The 20,705-nt window shown below is 34.2% G+C and overlaps 1 protein-coding gene across 2 annotated transcripts; it reads left to right on the top strand.

Annotated features, from left to right (window-relative positions):
• Positions 1-347: 347 nt before the first annotated feature.
• Positions 348-18,821, top strand: LOC106143198 (sodium-dependent multivitamin transporter). 2 transcript variants are annotated; one of them, XM_013345222.2, is made up of 13 exons: positions 348-838; positions 3,064-3,279; positions 4,124-4,283; positions 5,403-5,468; positions 9,618-9,669; positions 10,358-10,425; positions 11,152-11,306; positions 11,700-11,840; positions 12,400-12,624; positions 14,132-14,313; positions 15,008-15,240; positions 15,565-15,831; positions 17,014-18,821. In XM_013345222.2, exons 2-13 carry the CDS (start codon positions 3,080-3,082, stop codon positions 17,041-17,043), a joined length of 1,779 nt encoding a protein of 592 aa, XP_013200676.1. In that variant the 5' UTR covers positions 348-838; positions 3,064-3,079; the 3' UTR covers positions 17,044-18,821. The 2 variants fall into 2 exon arrangements, with proteins under 2 accessions (XP_013200676.1, XP_013200675.1); XM_013345221.2 differs by having other exon boundaries at positions 15,565-15,840.
• Positions 18,822-20,705: the final 1,884 nt, after the last annotated feature.

The following is a 20,705-nucleotide window of genomic DNA, read 5'->3' as shown; positions in this document are numbered from 1 at the left end:
TAGTACTTTTAATCAATGAAAGTCAATTTAAAATTAATTGTATTTAAAATGACAGAAATAAAAGAATTACGTTGTTATTAGTGATTTTTCATGTCAGTGTAAAAGTCAGTTAATAACATAGATAAGCATCAAGGAATTTAGTTGATTTTTTTTATAATTTTTAAAAGTAGAAAATATATTTACTTAATTTAAAGCAGAAATTTCTACAAGTTATTGAAAATTTTCAATTCCAAAGTCGGTAAAACAACCATATAAATTTTTTGTTCCTAATAATGTCGGTAGATGTCGCTATTATCTGATATCTACAGTGAGAGGTTTATTTATTTTAGAACATGCCATGTGCGTTTTTGCTGTCTGTGCGTTGAAGTTTATTCGCGGCTGATAGCTGCCAAAGTGCACGTCACTTTGATTATGTGTTCAAAAAAAATTGTTACATGATTTTAATAAGATTGCCTCATTTGTAGGTTACTAGTCGTTGATCGTCGCGTAATATGCATTAAAATATTCCATGGCATTATAAAATCGCGAGTGATATTTTCTGGGATAATATGAACTGTTTTCCTAATAATACCAGGATCTTTGTGATGACATTGACATGTGTACAAGTTTCGCGGGAGTTTTGAGTTGTTTGTGTCCTTTTTAGAGTTTGTGTTTCCATGTTTGGCTATAGCAAATTCAACAGTTTCCTCGGTGAAAGTATTTGGTAGAGTAGCGGCGAGCCGATGACGTTGCTTGTACAACTTGTATGTGCCCTTGTATGATTGGCAGCGCACCATAGTATGTGTGCAATTCGTCGACACCTTCCGCTTTAAGTTAATTGGCAACAAACGTGAAAAAGGTAAACAATAAAATAATTAATTATAAGAGTTCATTTGTTTCTACCATTACCTCTAACATTTTGCGACCAAAGGTATCTGAGAAAGTAGCGATGTTGAAACCGGCGACCTTATCTAGTTGAAATACAGTCTATTTTGGTCAGATTAATACGTAACGTTGACAATCGCCGTTTTGGATAACGTAAGAATTTTGCTGTTTCTGGCAAGTGTCTCTGGCCCTGCACTACATGTAGTTAAAACTTGTAACTATTCGTTAATTGGATAACTGGATTTGTATTGGCCTTGACATAATTTTAATAAACCAAAGAGCAATGTTTCTTCTTACAAACCGATCTCGATTCTAGTAATATATGTATGTATGTAGGTATACTAAAAATTTAAGGCGCAGCATAATGTAGAATCAAGTGGTGACTGTGGATCAACTCGCGAACAGTCTATTCCGACTTCGCTGGGGGTATCGTAATACTTCTTTAACTGGATGCATATGGCAAAGGAAACCTCAGAACGCTAATGAATGCTACGAAAGAGATCCAACCTAATAAGTCCTATAAAAATGTATGTAGGTACATCAAAAATGTAACTGGCTGTTAACATGGAAAAGCCCCTCTTTTTAAATGTATCTATTAAAAATATTAGACCTTCAATCGCCATGCGAATTCATTATGCAGAAAGAACTGCTAAGTTATTTTCAAATAGGCGCCCGCCGTATAGTTTATAACTGTACTTATAGATAGTTCGGACCTTGAAAATATTGCTAAGATAAAAAAAATAGGAATTTTATGGGAATTTTCATAAAATTTGTAGCGATGGCAAATTTGTACAGCAAGTTAAAAAAGTTACATTAAAGACAGCCAAAAAATAAAAATTATATATGAATGATTATACAGCTGTAATATACGTCTCATAAGTTCAGAGGGCGAAATTTTCTAAAAAGTTTTAATATCAAATTATTACCACCACTTGTGAACAGTAATCTTCAGAGTTGTAAGAAGACTTATGTTTCGGTAATAAAAACGGATTCCTAGAAATTTGAACCTGTTTGATAGAACACAATATATCTAATAATTAATTTGAATGAAAATTCTAAATGATGACCAAAAAGAAAGATATGGTATAATAGGTACCTAGTTAGTTACTTGAGAGAGACAAACATTTATTATTTTAATTAAAAATGGCTATCAGTAAATCGTAACAACTAAGTACCAAGTAGATAGAAAAATAGAGAGATACCTATGTACACGTTTAGAAAGTCAAACCAATTTACCTAACATCTTATCTGGTAAAATTTCAGTTCGTAATTTTTGAATGAAAAACTATTTCAATCTGAATCGAAAAATGAATGCCAGCTACTGATTAATATCATTCGACATGCTAAAAATATGGCTGTGCAACATAGTTGTGATTGGAATCTGTCCAGTTTTTAGATGAAGCGCATGTTTTTATAACTTGAGGAACCGAATATGGATAAAATTAAATTAGAACTTACTACGACTTGATCGTCGATCTCTACGTCATAAATTTAATTTAAAAATCTAAGATTTCATACTTCTTAATTTTACTGTAGTTCCGAACGGGTTCGGTTCGGTAACGTACGCGACTTGTGAATAATAAATATACCTTTCCTATGTGCAAGATGACTTTGATACGAAGAATGTTTTCAAAATAAGCGTCTGAATTAACGGGGTCAATGAAAAGATTCCAAGTCATCTGTAATAATAATGCTCGGATGAGCAAATAGAGGACGTAATACGGCCAGTGCAGATTAAGCATTCGATTTATTTTGAGTGGACATGACGTCAACTCTGGTTTTTGTACTGGAAAGGTACTGAGACATCGATCTAAATTTAAATAAAAAATGCATGGAGTTGTGTGGGCTAAACCTGATTCAGAAACATACAATACGTCCTACTTCTACTTCTTTATTGTACAAACAATTAGCGGATGTTTTCATTACAATTGCTACATACTTATAGGTAACCGTGAAAATCCCGAAGATTGCTTCCAGTCGAATCCCTTTTTTTGCATTCCGCTTCAGCTATATTGTCTCTCACACTTGAAAAGACATGTAAATTCGGGCCGCGCTCCACCGTAGTGTGAAGGTGTGGAGCATTAGCGTAATTAGTTTGTGAAAGTTGATCTGGTTCATCATTAATATGGAAATGAAACTTTCAAAATAGAGTTAATAAAATAAAATTATCTATAAAACTATGTTCATCTTTTGTTACAGTTCCTAATCCGGCAAGATGTCGTTCACAATGAAGGAGGGTGGTTTCCAGGAGACAGATTTTATCGTTTTTTTCGTGCTGTGCATATCATCATGCGCAGGCGGCCTCTGGTACAGTTATACCAGCTCCTCCAAGAAGAGAGTAGTAGATATTAAGGACTACCTCCTTGGTGGGAAAACGATGACGACGTTTCCTGTAGCTTTATCATTAATAGCAAGGTAATTATTTTTGTTTCTTAGCTCGTTCTAATTTGTAAGATAGGAAATAATTTATACCAAAATCAACGTCAAACTAGAATCATAGTACATTAATTTAAGTTAGTGTAAGTATACATTTATCTTCTATTTCGTTATTTATCACTGCAAGCTTACTTGTATCAAAATAAACTCGCAAAACGTTTTAATGGATTGAGATAAATGAGAATATCAGTCATCTAAACGATTAGCATTGTTAAGTGTCTCATGGTTACGAATCTGCTTTATCAGTTGCAGACTTTGTGTAAATACAGTACACAACTTGTAGATAATATGTTATTGTCCTAATTATTTAGCATTGAAGGCTCATTCATTCATATAATCACGTCTATATCCCTTGCGGGGTAGATGTAGCCAACAGTCTAAAAAAGTCTGATAGGCCACGTTCAGCTGTTTAAAAATGTTCAGGTGGGACAATGCAATATAAATTTTAGCAGACTATGCTGTCGCCATTTGTCCTAAAACACGATCACGTGTGCTTCTATTCGTCAAGCGCAGTTCTTTGTTTTGCGACTAAACTAAGTGGTATTGTTAATTTTTGGACAAAGGCTAGTCGAAATCCTTAGGTTAGGCCGTCTGATTAACTCTAGGGAACATGAAATTGAAGACTTTGAAGATTATAAAGTTAAAAGAAAAAAGTTGGAGAACGGTCCCAGGAAGCCGAAGCATAGCGGCGGAGGGTACAACACTGAAAGTGAGTGAGAGACTAATGAATGAGATAAGAGAAGCTACAAATAAATAGAAAAAGTTATATCGATGAAGCTCTAAAGCCAGCTTTGCTTATTTAATGGTTTAATTTTGTCAACAGTTACGTCTCCGGCGTGACAATCCTGGGCACACCAGCGGAGATCTACAATTACGGCACCCAGTACTGGATGGTGGTATTCGCAGTAGCGCTGAGCTGTGCAGTGGTAGCCGTGGTGTATCTACCAGTGTTTTGTCTCCTTAAACTGTCATCATCGTATGAGGTACGATTACGAGATTCTATATTAAATTTATCATTGTGTTTTATTAATAATGCCGGCTTTGTCAACGTAGAATGAAGAAATAGGACTAACACACTTAGGCAAAAAACCTTTGGGTTTTTGTACACTTGAAGAAATATTAAAGTATGTAGGTGATAGGATGTTTTGCCTTCGACTGAATTCTTTGATTGACATTTATATGGTTTTTTTATTAGTTTTTGTATTCTATGGTTCATGCAATGTCGCCTGGCGCTTCGCTATTGTAAATTCTCCGAATTTTCCAATTGGTGTCGGGCACATCAGTTAGATCCAGACATAAGGATTTTTTTTGCAATTCTTGTATAGGTAGAGTAAAGATATAATAAATATGGTCTTAGTAATCATTCAACTAATGACCATAACCAAGTAATTAAACTTACAAGTTGTTTCCTTGTTCTCTCTGCCATATAAGATTCATCGACTCACGGTCAGTGGGTGCAGAATGGCAGTTTACATAATATATCGAGATAAAATAATAAATAGATTCTGAAAGGATGCTTTCACGATAGTTCAAAGTCTAAACAAGATTCACATTAAAACGATTGGAAATGAAAGAACAGATAAGTTTGTCTTTGCCAGGAACTTAAATTCAGAAAAATAAAAAAGAAAATACAACCTTTCAAGCACAGAGTGTTCATAAAATTTTACGTAATGGAAGAACCATTCTTCTAAAATTAATCGATTTGCCACACTGAGCTCATTCATTCTATACTTATTATGTCATGGGGTTCATCTGGTGTAATTCAGTCATTACTATTTAATTTATTAAATTACAAGGATACGATTTGCAATAATCGTATAAAAGTATGTGTTTATGATCATCATTAGGCGTAAAGGTGATATGATGATGCTGCCAGATGAAGGTCGCATAAATGAAGATTTGAGGGACAAGCCAGAAGAAAACTATTTGCAAGTAACTTTTGCAAATTCCTCCGACTATATTACTTGCTACTCGTATCTTCATCAGAACGTTTTTTGTATACTAATGTGAAAGAAAAGACATTGATTTATCCTTAGAAAAGTTATATTTTAGTTAATAATTATACTTTAGAATAGTATTATTAATTAAATATCTTTTTACAGTATCTGGAGCTACGATTCAATCGAAATGTGAGAGCGGTGGCATCAATTCTCTTCTTGTTAGATGAGGTGAGTTTTTATTTTGTTTTACACAACACGTTTTTAAACTATTACTTAATTTATTTTTATTATCATAATAATATTATCTTTATGGGCTGTACGCTGATTATACTTGTCCCTTTAAATGTGCCTTGAACTATGCACAGAATACGTTGCGTTGTATAAAAAAAAAACAAATATATGTAAATATCTTCCTTAAATATTAGCAATTTGTTTTAAATTCTATTGAGATATTAAAACAGCTTTACCTTATGTGGTAACTAAAAATATGATTATAAATAATAAAGTCTTAATTTAAAAAAAACTTAATTTTATTCATAAATAGAGGAAATAGTATATATTTTTATTTGCACAATACTTAAATTTTTTTGAAAAATGGTTAGATAGGTAATTTTATTTTATATTATATCTTTAATAAAACAAAGTAAAGTTCACCCACGATTTGGTATTAGAGGTTGGATGATTGACAAAGTTTTGTTTAAAAAACGCTTACAAAATGACAACAAATCATATTATTGCAGGCACTGAAAATATGACAAAAAGTAACCAGTGAACGCGGAAACATTAATCAAAACTACCAAATAAGTTTATCGTCATCATAAAACGTATCTTAATTTTCCACACGACAGATAAATTTCCGGTGTAAAAAAAGATTTGTTTTCTTTCATACCAAATTTTGCCGCTAACTTTGATTCCAAATTACTGTGTGACATCACAGTTAATGCACACATCACGCCTCTTTCGCGTTAGGGTAAGCTAGCAACATCGTTCTACTTGCCGCCATCCCACCAATAACTCTTTTGTTTCCTCAATATTTTCATGCAAGCTCGACCTGACCTTTCCAGGGCATCCCAGATTTGGTCAAGGTATGTTCATCTTGGCCTTCTCCTTCCATTATTTCCATTGGCCGCTGTCTTTGATTGTTAATTGCTGTTTGACGTAACAGTTACGTATATTCACCTAAATATCTTGATGGAATCAGCAATTCTGATTAATGCAGGTCGTTCGCCGGCGAGCCGTGGACTTTGGCTTGTAACTGAGTGCCGTCAACATCAATTGTCCGCTATAGTTGAATGTTACATGAGTACATGTACATCACGTGTATGTAACTATTGATTGATGGTTGACGGAAAACCACGAGCTATCTTATTTTATAGTTTTACGGATGCGGAGTTAGGATTGGATAGTTCATTTTCGCTATTGTTAATGTCTTACATAATTTTTGTTAAATACCCAAATTGTGTATAATTTCCAAAGTTTTTTGGATTGAACGTTGTTGAACGTTATTTGTTTTCCTATAGAAACTTATTTTTTATTTTACAAAAAGAAAATTATGGCTATGGAAATGCAGATCTTTACCATTGTAGGCGTCTAGCAAAAAGGTTGCCTACAACAATATTTTATAATTTCTGCAAAATATTTATTAGTTCTACATTAATGCTTAATTTACTTTATCAAAAGGCTTATTTATCGATTTCATAGAAATCCCACGTGAAAAATAAATCAATTAGTGTTCTTTAGTTTTCGATTTAATACTCAATTAGTTCCTATTTCGTTTTGTTGTTTCTTCCTCTGTTGCGTTCACCTTGAAATTTTAATGCGAAATATGTACCTGAAACTTATTCTTAGAAGAGAGAAGCTACACGAATAATAGTTGAGTTGGGTTTATATGCAAACTGTACGTTTTATCCGATGACTAGCGACCTGCCCCGGCTTCCTTCGGGTAGCATTATCAATTATATAAATCTTCATCAGAAAACCCTCTTCCCAACATTTCAAACAGCAACAAAATCCGTCCACATCTTTCGGAGATAAGCACATACATACAAGCAAATAAAATACAGGAAAGCCCTGGACTCCTCTGCAGGAAAGATGAAACCGGAACTAACGCCAGGAGGATGATAAATTTGATAGCATGTCATACCAAATTGTTGGCTCCGGTTGTCTATAGATCAGAGGTTATGCGAATTAGAAAGTTTTACAACATAGTATGAATCTTTAATTTTATATGTTTGCTTGTTTGTGGTGGCCACTGGTGCCAATAAAATAATAAATCTTGCATCTCTTTTATTCTTAGTTAAAGTCGCTAAACAGAGCAAAATAGCGCGACTAACAAGTCTTGGAGCTGTGTTGTTGGACATATTTTGTTACTTTATCTAATTTCTGTTGCACTGCTTCCATTGAAATAAGTATGGCGTACGTATCTTATATACAACTTTCCGCATGGCAATCATTTATTTTCAGTTTAATACTGTTTGTCCCTAAGAGTCTCGAGGATCGCCTTTGGCAATTATCTATGAGTCACATTGAACGACTGTTGTCATACCTCTTGACCCATTAGATAGGGAAACCTGAGCGAATTTATCAATGACAATCATTGTTTACGTCTGTAAGCGGAAAATGCGATGCTTTATTGGATTAGTAATTTAGCTGATGCGACATCACTCACTTAATGATTTGAGGAGTGTTGTGACGCAGGTTTCATTTTTGCGAAAAATATAGAAACATGCGGTAAAAAAATGTATAGAGTTCTTCTTGTTTTATATGGTTGCTTTTAATGTCTTACATACTAGGCTGTCTCTACGTGAAGATTTGAGTGAAGTTGATTGCTTTACATGCATTCTTAAGTTTTAAATCTGATATGTTCAGTAACGTTATTCAAATAATGTATAACATTTATTCATTTTAGCCTTGTTCTACACCTGGCCATCGTTTTGATAGGGAAAATGAATCAAATGAACTAGTCAATTCAATAAATGACCGATACAATTCACACGATTATGTTTCTAATAGGTATATCATGGTTCATGATCTAGGTAAGTATCAATATAAAGAACGCGCTATATGACGATATTTTTTATTTGATTAGTGGCCAAGGTCTAGTGGTCATCAACACGGACTTTGACCACCTCTTTAATTGACTCCTTAGACTGAACGTACTTGCCATGAGATGTAAATTAATTTGCGTGATCCTTATCTAAGCCACGCAATATACCTAATACGATTTTTTATCGCGTGTGTGCAAATAATTTTTGATTCATTTACTGTTCATAACCAAACTAACAGATTTATATTACATCTATATGTGTGATGATTTATGAATGTATTTATTTTGTAGGGGATTAATTCATGAAGGCACTGGCACGTTGATGAGAACAAAGAAATAATTAAGAAAAAAAGAGATATATTTAGTTTAATCTGAGATTTCAGTAGTCGCCAGTATGGACTTTGACTACGCCGTCTTTGAATAATGTTAAGCGTTAATTGACTCTTAAGGCTGAACACACTATTGCGACATAAAATGTATTCTTATCTCGTGCGTGGTCTAATGCACATTGTTAGAGCAGAGGTAGGTATTATCCCGCAGTGAATTGGAATGTAAAATTCGCAGATGCATAAAATCAATAAATAAACAATAAGTTCTAACTCTTGCTATTTAAAATATCTTTTTAGTATTTTACGATATCTGGACAAGTAAAATTTGTTTAAATTATTTTTCTTTTTTTAATCTACTACTACATCTTAAATTAAATTGAGGATTAAATTTCCATACGTGAGGTTTCGCCCTTATCTCACGATAGTGTAACATTAGTTACAGTTACACCGCTATTGTTTTATCAAAAATAACTTATCGATTATATAAAGTGTAATTGGTTTATACATTCCTGCAAATGTTTAAAACAGATGAAAAAATTTGTGTCTTTTTTAATATAAATTGTTTAACGAATGCTGTATGACATAATTTCTTTTAATTATACAACAAGATTTAAGATTTATAAAACAAGCACTTACCAGATAGATGTTTTCGTACTTTACATGGATATTTTTCCCCCGTTTTCCATATGGGTAGGAAGCCAGGTGTTACTAGTACGTATTATATACGTAAATTAACTAATTTCGTTACTGATATTACGGGTAATGCAAGGAAAGACGGAAAAATATCAGGTTTAGTTTCCCCAGATGCACTAAAACATATGACGGCTACCATTATTATTTATATTTTAGTACCTTATACTTAGGTTATCTTTCATGAAGTATTTTTTTTTAGTTCTGTTGTTTCAGCAACTGCTGTAACTGATTAATTAAGAAAGTTTGAATTTTGTTAAATGGAATTATGCACTTTGACGAGTACAGTGAAATTACAAATTATTGTTTCAGGTTTTGTTCTTACCGATGGTCATTTATGTCCCGGCTTTGGCGTTCAACCAATGTAAGTGATCACCTAGTTCTCATAGAAATTTTCACAATAATGTTTATGTTATTATTTTGATAGTTCTTAGATAAGTTTTTTCATAACTTGCTTTTTGTAGGCAAATCCACTGTTCTTACGTTTGTAATTTCCAACAGCTAGTCACACCACTTTTAGTGAGCGTTGGTCGTCGAATCGGTAAGGATCCTGGTGGCGCAAAAAGGCACAGGTTCGAATCCCACCTCGGCCATTTACGAATGAATATTTTTGAAATTATGTACATAAGTGTGAATACTAACCAATGCTCTTATTGTGAGGGAAAACATCGTGAGGAAACCTGCACATTCAGGCAACTGGATGTGTAACCATGATTGATCTAATACGGGTAAGGTTCCCCAGCAAAGGTTTCCTGACTCACCCAATACAGGATCCATGGTCAAGGGCATAATACCCCAGGCTATTCTCTTCTTCCTGGCTTTAGGATGCAACTGATACTAAAGCCAGGAGGAAGAAGCCCCACATTTTAGTGTTTTATTAAATTTAGGATTTTTATTAGTTTCTGTTGACTGACTTTTACATTCAGCGCAGAAAAAGAAACGTACAAGATTATTAACCTTATGAAAAGCGTGAAAAATAGCTTGTCTGTGTTACAAGTGAATATGAAGCGTTGTACAATGAATGAATTGTATTGTTTGATGTTTTGTTTCAGTAACTGGCTACAATGTTTATGTTATTGGATGCGTTATGGTTGTTATATGCGGCCTTTACACTGCTTTGGTGAGTAAATTATAAGTTATATTTTTTATTATTCATACTTGTACAATGAACTGTACGTACTAAGATTGTTTTTCTTAGAGAATGTAATTTCATTTATAACTTGCGTTATTTATTTAAACTTTTTTGTACAAAAAACAAAGGTATAGCACAATAGGTGGGGTGAATGCTATAAGCATTATCTACCAATCAACCGTTGGGTTACAGAAAACTTTAGGTGGGGTCAAACTAAATAAATATATTTCCATTAATAGCAAAATATAAGGTACTCGTATATTTTCTTTACCCTAGAAAATTCTACAAAGTGTAAATGCGACATAACTGCTTGTATTGTACGATGCTGAAATATTTGTTACCTAATGTAAGGCTATTTACGAAATATGATAAGGCTTATGCTTCGATCATATATTGAAGGGCAATGTCTTATATTATCTCTCAACCTCTTCTGTTCTGATGGAAATCCCCGATTTGATGAGTCATACGCCTTAACAAAATTTTTGAACAGTCTCTCTGCATAAATAAAATGATTTAAATAATGGTGCTCCCCAAGGCACAGTAATGGGTCTTTCAAATATTCGCTTTAAAAAAGCAAAATTTTTAATAAGTTTATGGGTATTGCTCTATTACAATCAGAAATACGTCTTGTTAGTTCAGCTAAATGTAATAAAATATGTTTTTAATTTTAATTAAAAACAATGTTTTTTTTCATTCGATTATAATATTATAAAGGGAGGACTCCGAGCAGTGGTGTGGACTGACTCCGTGCAGACTGGCATCATGTACCTTGGAGTAATTCTGGTGGCTGTGGCGGGCACTCTGGCTGTGGGTGGGGTTGGTACCGTCGTCAACATCGCCAAGGAGAATGGACGATTCGACTTGTCCAAGTATGTGCAGTGTTATTTTGTTTCTGATATGCTTTTATTAAGAGGTTGTTGAAGAGTAGTTTGGTTGGCGACTTTTAAGAATATGATCACTCCATATCGTTCTCGTGACTATCGAAAGCGACAATTAAGACATCAAGCACTCTCAACTTATTTATGATTTTAGCCAGCATAGGTTTTCAATGTTTTCATGGTCACGGAGTTTATTGACGGGAGTCATCATTCTATTTTTAGTCTCATGACAGAGATACCTTATCATTTTCCTTCTGGATTTCGTTACATCTCTAGTTGCCGGAAATTCAAATGTTTACACGGGAGTCGCTTTATGTAATTAGCTAACTTATAACGTAGCAAAGAAGGAAAACAAAACATACAAATGATGTCCATGTTCTGCAGCTGGGATCTCAGTCCGTACGAGCGCCAGACTGGCTGGGGCGCGCTGTTTGGAGGCTTCTTGTACTGGACGTGCTTCAACTCCGTCAACCAGACTATGGTGCAGCGGTACATCTCGCTGCCTACTAAGAGGAAAGCTATTTAGTAAGTCATAAAGTTAGTTTTGGTCCAAGAACCTTACGAAGGCTGACTTAGGATTTTTCTCCAAATGTTAGGAAACCTGTCTTAATTGAACTTTGATTAATCCATCATCACCGTCAACAGTAGCAGTAAATGTTTTGTTGATTTAAAATAATAAATTGAAATAGTAGTATTAGTAGTATGTTTTATAAAATACATATAGTGTCGTTGGGTTAGTACCTAAGTAAATCGTAACACATCTTTCGAATTTACTTCGAGGCTAACTCAATCTGTGTAATTTGTCCCGTAGATATTTATTTATTATTTACATATTTCGATAACAAGTAAAACAGTATGTACAAGTACATATATCTCAAGTGAATGCTGATTAAACGAGACTAACCTTCATCCGATAAAAAATATTATTTCCTAACGTAAGGAGTATCTACTTAATTTAAACTTTTTCTTCCCACATATAAATTCAATATTTAATATGTTTACAAAGACAAAACCTTACAAACAAAAATAGTTATTTACCTCTTTAATATATTAGTAAATATTAAACAATTCTAATTTATTGCAGTGCTTTATCAATCTTCTCTGCTGGGGCAATACTGGCTATAACCCTTTGTGCGTGGAGTGGGTTAGCCGCCTTTGCCACCTGGGTGCAAGGGGGTTGCGACCCGGCGGCGGCCCCGGCCGTGGACGACCGCCTGCTGCCAGCCTTCGTCACCTATGTGTCCAGGGTCAAAAAACTCCCTGGACTACCGGGCGTGTTCTTAGCTGGTGTCTTCGGTGCTGGACTAAGGTAAGTTTATAATTCTAAGACTTGCCTTTATTTTTTTAGTTTGGGGATGTTGATTTGCTGACGCCGACTGTCTACCTGTCTACAGAAGATATGCCGGTAACCAATTACGAGTCACATTTAATACACTAATTTAGTTAGAAATTTAACAAAATATATTAATTATCCGTGTAGTTCCTGGCACCAAAAAAAAAATAAGAGTAGGACCACTCCATCTCGTTCTCATAGATGTCGTAAAAGGTGACCATGTGATAGGCTTATAAACTAAAAGAAGAATCTTTTAGGCGATGGACCTGTCACTATTTGAATCTCAATTCTATCATTCATTAAGCAAAACAGATGAACGAGGCCTATCAGTCTTTTAAAGCCTGATGGCTCTGTCTACCCCGCAAGGGATATAGACGTTATTATAAATATGTATGTATTAAATTATTTTGTACATTGCCCAAAAAATTATCTTTACGGGACTCTCGGGTAAAATTCAGACAGATAAAAGTTATCGTGCGTATCTCGTCATTCACGTACTGGCAGACGTACTGTACTCGAATACTCAGATAAGTCATCGATAGGCTTATCATCATCTCATGTATGAATCCCGGATCTAAGATAATTTATGACGGGCCCCCGTAAACTCCGTGTGATAAAAGAAACATCTCGATGATAAAAATGGATTGTCACTGCGTACACAAATAAAAGTACCTACATTGAATATAATTCTATCACTATGTTAAATTTTCCTGTAACGCGTTTTCTTTCTGAACAGAGGTTAATATAAATGACTGATTACAGCAATGTCGACTATATTTAAGATTTAACGTACTTTTTGTAGTAAAATGATATTTAGGAAATATTTTTACTTCAGTTGTAAACGTGCTGTGTTATTTTTAGATGAAAATGATAACATTAACAGTGCGTATTTATATGTAACCTTTACTTTCACGTGATTCTACAAATGTAGCCAAATCAACAAAAGATTATTATGCTTTGTCGCTACATTCATTGTTTTAATTGTAAAAATGTACTAAGGTATATAAACTAGAATAAAGTCGTGCCTCTTTCCCGGAGGGGAATTCAGATATTAGGTATCTATCCCCACTTGCCACGCGCACTACTCACTACCGAAATCATACATACATACATATTACCACGTCTTTATCCCTTGCGGGGTAGACAGAACCAAAAGTCTTGAAAAGACCGAAAGGCCACGTTCAGCTGTAGGTTTTATTATGTGATTGAGATCGATCGATCGAGATCAAATCGTGATAGATTGCGAGTCCATCGCCTACAAGAAGAATCCCATGTTAGTTATCAATACCATACCGATATCAATCGTCAAAATCCTAAGAAAACTAGAGTGAACTACTTACCTTTTACCCTGTTAGTTTTCCATAAACAGTTTGGTCGTAAGGTTCGACTGGCAGAGAATGCCTTGTGGCATTAAGTCCACCTGTTGTACATATTACGTGCGTAAAGTTTAATTAAATAAATAAATAAACAATTTTGGTTCCAGCTCCTTATCTGCAGTCCTGAATGCGTGTGCCTTGGTGGTGGTGGAGGATATCATGCACGGCTGGTTGCAGATCCACCTGAAGCCACTATTTGAAGGCATCCTGGCGAGAACCGTTACAGCAACGTTGGCAATCGTGTCCGTTCTAATGCTCATCGTTATTGCCAAGCTGGGAGGGGTTCTTGGTAAGTGTAGTTGATATGTCTCCCACTATCCTTTTAAAGTTTTGTTCCGTTAACTGAAAATAAATTATAGGACTACGTAAGTGAATGTCCCGCTCACCAGCGCACGGCGTCCGCCATCGTCAATCTTCTTTGGAGCATGGTTACACAATCCATTGGACTGTATTTACAGCAGCATTTTCCCGGTTGCATAAAGTTTTAACATTACATCATTTGTAAAGGTCATTAGGTACAAATATTAACATTGTGGAATCCAAAATATTTGCTAGGTAGGTAATTTATCTATCAACGTCATTCAGTCAGATTGAGTAATCAGATTACAAATTTCTATTCGGCTCTTCTGAAATGTTTTCCTGACATTCACCTTCACTTTCAACGTTGTTTATTAGTTTGTTGATCTATTTTGGAACAATGTTTTGTTAGCTTTTTCTCACTTCGTACAGTCGCCTTCAGAGAAACATAACCTGTTCTTAAAAATCAGAACTATAAGTGAGTCAAGTATTTTTCACCATGATAATTTGTGTTACCTATGTTATAGATATTCTTTCCTATCCTTTATCCTCACATCCTCAGATGAAACTATGCCTCCATGTTTTTCTTACTACATCAACTACACCTACTTTTTCTACGTTCTATCCTCAGACCCGATTAAACCAACCCATTGCGACTATACTTCCATGAACTCCTTTACAACCAGGCGTAGCAACAGCACTGTCGGCGATCGCCGCTAGCGCCACCTGCGGGATCTTCACCCTGGGCATGGTGTGCTGGTGGGTGGGCCCGCGCGGCGCGGTGGCGGGCGGCGTGGCGGGCGCGCTGGCGGCCGGCACCGCGTCGCTGGGCTCGCAGGCCGCGGCCGCCGCCGGCCTCTCGCACCCGCCCCTGCCTGTCACCTCGTGCCACATTTCGACCAACTCTACTATTCCATTCGTAAGTTTTTAATATATTGGGAATAAAATGCAATCTTTAATTTAATCGTCAGTTTTAGTGTGTAAACACTGTTTTATCATATTTTGATTATCTCAGTAACTTCTTTGGCGTTATTTGAATAACAGACATGGAGCCGAATATTGAAGTAATTACAGTATAAATATTCTTGCACGCCTGTTTTAGGATTATAAACTGGATTTACTACTTCTATTTGTGTACACATTTTTTTTTATTATTTGTAATCTGTTTGGTGTTCTAAATAAATAAATAAATTACAGTTGCATTTTTATAAAAAACATATAATTATACTCATTTACCTTTCAGGACCCTACCACGGTATTCCCCCTGTTCCGAGTGTCGTACCACTGGATCGCGCCCCTCGGCTTGACATCAACTCTGGTCGTCGGAGCGCTAGTCGGGTATTTCTTCGACAAGAATGACCCGTCCAAATTGGACGCAGAGCTGTTCACGCCCGTGATATGGAGGTGGCTGCCGACGAAGGCTCACGAGAATGCGGGCTCCGTGAGGAGGGCTGTGGCAGCCTCGTCCAATAGCCAAGCACCCCCTTCGTCGCCGCTACTAGTACCGAAGGTAGATAAGGTAATATTATTTATGGGTTGGTGAAGAAAATAAAAAAGTTTTTTTTTTTAATTTGATGTCATGCTTAGTCATTTTTATTGGAGGTTTTTGTAAATTAACATATCTTTGGCCGAAGTTAGTTAGTTAATCATTTATTTTGTATATATTAATTCGAATCGTGAAACTTAAAAACAATCAGTTTTCCATTTCATAACTTATAGTAAAAAAATAATAATTTATATATTGCCTTCAAACATATTTGCATAACGAACAGTACCTATATTAACATTTGTGATTTAACCGAAGAGACATCAGATAACCTTGTTATGCCCTGTGTAGATACAAGTAGGTACTGTCGCTTCACAATTACTAAATATAACATATTTCTTAGTAGGAAGAATAGTAGGTAGAAAAGTCCACGAGGTTATTTTATAAGACAAACTGAAATTTTTCACATCACTTATAAAATTTACGAGGGGTGATTTTGCTAATATTTAACTTGTTAATTTAAAGATTATGTTATGTGATTTTGATAAAGAAAGAAAATTTTTATTGCTTCGACATGTGTTGCTCCTTACAGAATTGGGAAGCAAAGTGCACGTATTGATGTATGTACGATTGATATTTGCCTTTATGTTTACCACGATTGATTGATTTTAACAAAAAAGAATACATTAATTAATGCTTACCGATGATATTTCTCAACGGGAAAACATCTTGAATAAATGTAACAGGGTTAGTAATTTATGATATTATTTGGCTCATGAATCGTGGTCATAGGTTTAGAGGACGGTAAAAATTAAATATCACTTAAAACTAGAAGAAAAAAAAATTGAGAGCATCGCGACTAGGATATGTTTCAGCAAGCTCCTCCATTTATTGCGATCTTATGAATTGTTAATAGTTTGGGAGACGGCATCGGACGTCTTCATGGACCACCGTTTTGAACTGCTACACATTTTTTTGGTCTATCATCATCAATCTGTCAAATCATTACAAGTTTTTCATACATACATACTTGACGACTAAATCTGTATAATTTGACCCGAGAAAAAGATAACATCACACCTGTTACTATTAGGGATATGCACACACTATTGGTTTCCACTTGCTACGATTCTTGCAGACCTCTCCTGCCTCTTTAATTACAACTTGTTCAAATCTTATTCATGTAATAAATTAATTTTGTTTCAGATTGAAATGCACGATCAGGAACGCAGTTGATGAGGGTAAGAATCTATTCAAGAAATTGTAAAAAGTGCACATTGATTGCAGAGAAATTATAGGAAATGGACCAATATCACAACCTTTATAAGATGATGGTAGAGTGTGTGTTGTAGTAGATATGTTAGGCATTTTTAGGATAATTGTAATAATGAAACTAAACAAGGGATGGGACCAAGTAATAATATATATCTTTTTTTCAAAATATGAATGGTTTGATAAGACCGTATGTATGAAGTTGATAGATATTTAAATTATATAATGCGTGGTCTCACCAACGGGACGCAACTGAGGTAAAATGTCAAATATGGTACAAAATAAGACAATAATTACCTATTTACGCCATAAAGGTGACATTATATTCACGTTTTGACCAAGTTTTGTCGACGATTATTTACAACATTTTTTTTGAAATTTTAATCCATTTTGTAATAAATGTACTAAGTATAATTTAAGACTCACGAAATTATGATTTTGTACTTGTCTCTACCGTTGTGTATTTTATACTTACTGTGTATAACAGTATATATTATAAGATATCAATCTAATCAATTGGTAGCTATACCTATTTACTACGAGTATATGTTCATATGATCACGACACTTCACTAATTGATGCTTATAACTTTAGATGTAGGCATTTGTTTTGGTTGCAATTGCATTAGTAATAGCATTTTAGTAAAATCCCGAATATTTTTCTTCAGTATTGTATGGTACTTAAATTAATTTATGTTATATTACAATAAAATTACAAAAGATGATAAAAAGGCAAATTTAAAAAATGTGTATTTTTGGTAAAATGTCATAATCAATAATGCAGCAGGCCTGCCTCAATTAGTATTTTGATTTATATTATTTTATATCTAGGAACCTATATTACTAAATTAGCTTTATTGATTTGATAAGGAAGCTAGACACATTTGTAATATTTTGTTTAGTGTATCGTACAAAAGTTAGATATATTACATATGTAGGTGAATTATATTTATTTTATTTACACGGAACCGTCAAGACCTAAATTAAATCCTTAAATAAATAATAAAGTTTAATATTGTATTTATGGAATTGATGTAAAAGCAAAAAAGTTTCTTATATTACGAAAAAATATTTGTAAGTACCTGATTTCGTAAGCATAGTACTTTATGTACATAGAGTACCTATACCTATAGCCTGTGTTTAATTGCTAGGCGAATCTCACCATCACACTATTATTTTCTTAATAAAATGTACTTACTTAAACAATGTCACATTGTATCCAAAATTATTATTCTAATTATGTAGCTTAACAATGTAACTTGTGTTAGATAGTTATAATTTTATATGTAGTGTACAGTACATCAGCGGGATACGCAAAAATATAGATCTTAAAAGCAATTAGTTAATGAATGAATAGGCAAATATTGTAAATAAATTAAAATTTACCACTTCTACACAATCTAACAAACAACATCATGTTTTATGAAGATAAAATGAAACACAAAGGTATCGAAATGGCTTTCATGCGATTCTATCAAGTGTCAACGTTTCTTACATTTTTAAAAAGATATATTTTTTTACAATGTTTTACACATAACGTCTGTTAAAAATATTTTTTTATGTAGCTATATAAACTAACAACTAAATTTTGATTTGCCTGTGTGTCATAAGATATTTAACAGGTACTTTCGAGTTTAGGTACCTTATCGACGGGTCATGAATATTGTGATTACTCTATTATTCTCGCTGCATTATAATGTATACTACAAAAATTATACAATGTTAAATGAATACCGTTTTAAATAAACGTAATTTAAACTATTATGTCTTTTTTTCTCTCCAGTCAACATCAACATTTAAGTATGCATTCTCTCTATGACCGCTGTGAAAGCCAACATTGGGAAATCCTTTTTTAGTTCATCCATAGACCACATAAGGAGCTTTCACGCCAAATTTCAAATCTCCCGATTCAGCGATAAGGTCGTGTCTTCTTCTACAAATAAGTACGTGTGTGAGTGTAAATAAACATTTGAGTTGGAAGGCACCTTGATCCAATCGGGAAAAAAGATCTGGCAAAAAGTCAGGTCTAGACACTGACACCGACTAGCTTGCTTTTGAAAAGAGACATGAATGTGGATTAAGGGACCGTGTAGTCTCTGCCTTTCCGGAAAAAAGGCGTCGTGTTTTAATGTAGGTATGTATGTACATAAGTACCTATATTCTAGTTAAAAACTTGAGATTTCCCAACTCGTGTCGTAATTTATTAACATGGGGTGTATAAAATTGCCGTACGCGTCTGAAATAAAGCAAATAGGTGTTGCCAACAGTCGGAGGCGCGTGATTTACATTCCGCGCGCAATGCCGCCAACCGCCATTAAAAGTGGCGCGAATCATGGAAACTTGTCTTGCTTGAGGGATGTTGGAAAACGCGGGAAATGCTGCGGTTACTCCCTTTGTTATTTGCATAATTCATAGAATATACGTTTTGCTACAGAATTGTTAATGGTGCAAGCGGTACAGGGCTTTTTTCAATTGCTTTACATGTGTAGATCTGGATCAAATAAACCATCAGGCGTCTATGTTTTTTATTTATAAAAACACAAAACATATGTGGTGCTGTGTGGTTCCGGCATTCAGATTAGAACCACTCCATCTCTTTTTTATAGTCAAAAGGCGCAACCTTCTCTAGAAAAGTGAGGATGTAACCGGCATTTACACCAGGAAAAAGAAGATACGCGGCCTGCCAATTAAGAAAATAGTTTCAAAATGTTTTTGACTGAAATAAACATTATTTTATTTTCTTATGTACGTATGTAAAAGGTATATAGGTAAAAGTTAGTAAGCATTATTTACTTCAGCAGTTAAATAATGATTACCGAAGTATCAGCTGGATTTGCAAAATAAAACAATCGAAATATTTGCGGCGTAGAAAAGGCTTCAAAATTTAGGTTCGATCGTAAACTCAATTGGCAAAGAAACTGTTTAATTGCGACAAATTACTGGATATTAAATAGACGTAAAACGGAGTCGTTTTTGAGTTACGACCACTTACCGGCTACAGAGTCAACCTTATTTGTTTCTTCTGCCGAGTATACTTAATATTAAAATATAAAACACAATTGTTACATACTTTGTTGAGACTGTCGAAGACACTATACTTATTAAGTAAAATTAAAATAAAATTTATAAAAATATATTGCAGTATATAGTAGGTAGATAGTGTTTGTTAGACTGTGAAAAATTTAAGAGGAACAATTGAAGCGCTGTTCATTGAGATATTATGATATCAATTCATTGCATACGTACAATTTGCAGGATTTGTTTATTTTTTTAAATAATTAATGGCACTTAAATTTTATCATACTTATTATGGTACCTACTTATGGTGTTGCCGTAAAATAAAATTATTTAAACGTGGTTTAATATTTGTGTTTTTATATTAATTATTATATTATAATTGTGGTTTAATATTAATTATTATTATATTGTAGTATTATATTTGTATATCTAGTAATTAATGAATAATGTTTTTGCTTTTAATTACTGTCTTCCACTAAATTAACCGTTACCTTTTCGTGGAGTTAACTCATCTTAAGGTGAAATCAAACAGAGAACATTGTCTTTGATCCTTTATTTTAATGAAAGGGAATGGCACGAGTTTATTTATTATCAGACTATTATGATAAA

The sequence above is a fragment of the Amyelois transitella genome, chromosome 2, assembly GCF_032362555.1.
Source record: "Amyelois transitella isolate CPQ chromosome 2, ilAmyTran1.1, whole genome shotgun sequence".
Lineage (NCBI taxonomy): Eukaryota > Metazoa > Arthropoda > Insecta > Lepidoptera > Pyralidae > Amyelois > Amyelois transitella.
This window is presented reverse-complemented; position numbering and strand designations above follow the sequence as displayed.

What these genes read in the sequence shown, in the direction of transcription:
- LOC106143198 (XM_013345221.2), top strand. Translation starts at nt 3,080, where the DNA reads ATGTCGTTCACAATGAAGGAGGGTGGTTTCCAGGAGACAGATTTTATC. An exon ending in GGACGATTCGACTTGTCCAA is followed by an intron (nt 11,307 to 11,699) that starts GTATGTGCAGTG and finishes CATGTTCTGCAG; the next exon opens with CTGGGATCTCAGTCCGTACG. An exon ending in TAGTACCGAAGGTAGATAAG is followed by an intron (nt 15,841 to 17,013) that starts GTAATATTATTT and finishes ATTTTGTTTCAG; the next exon opens with ATTGAAATGCACGATCAGGA.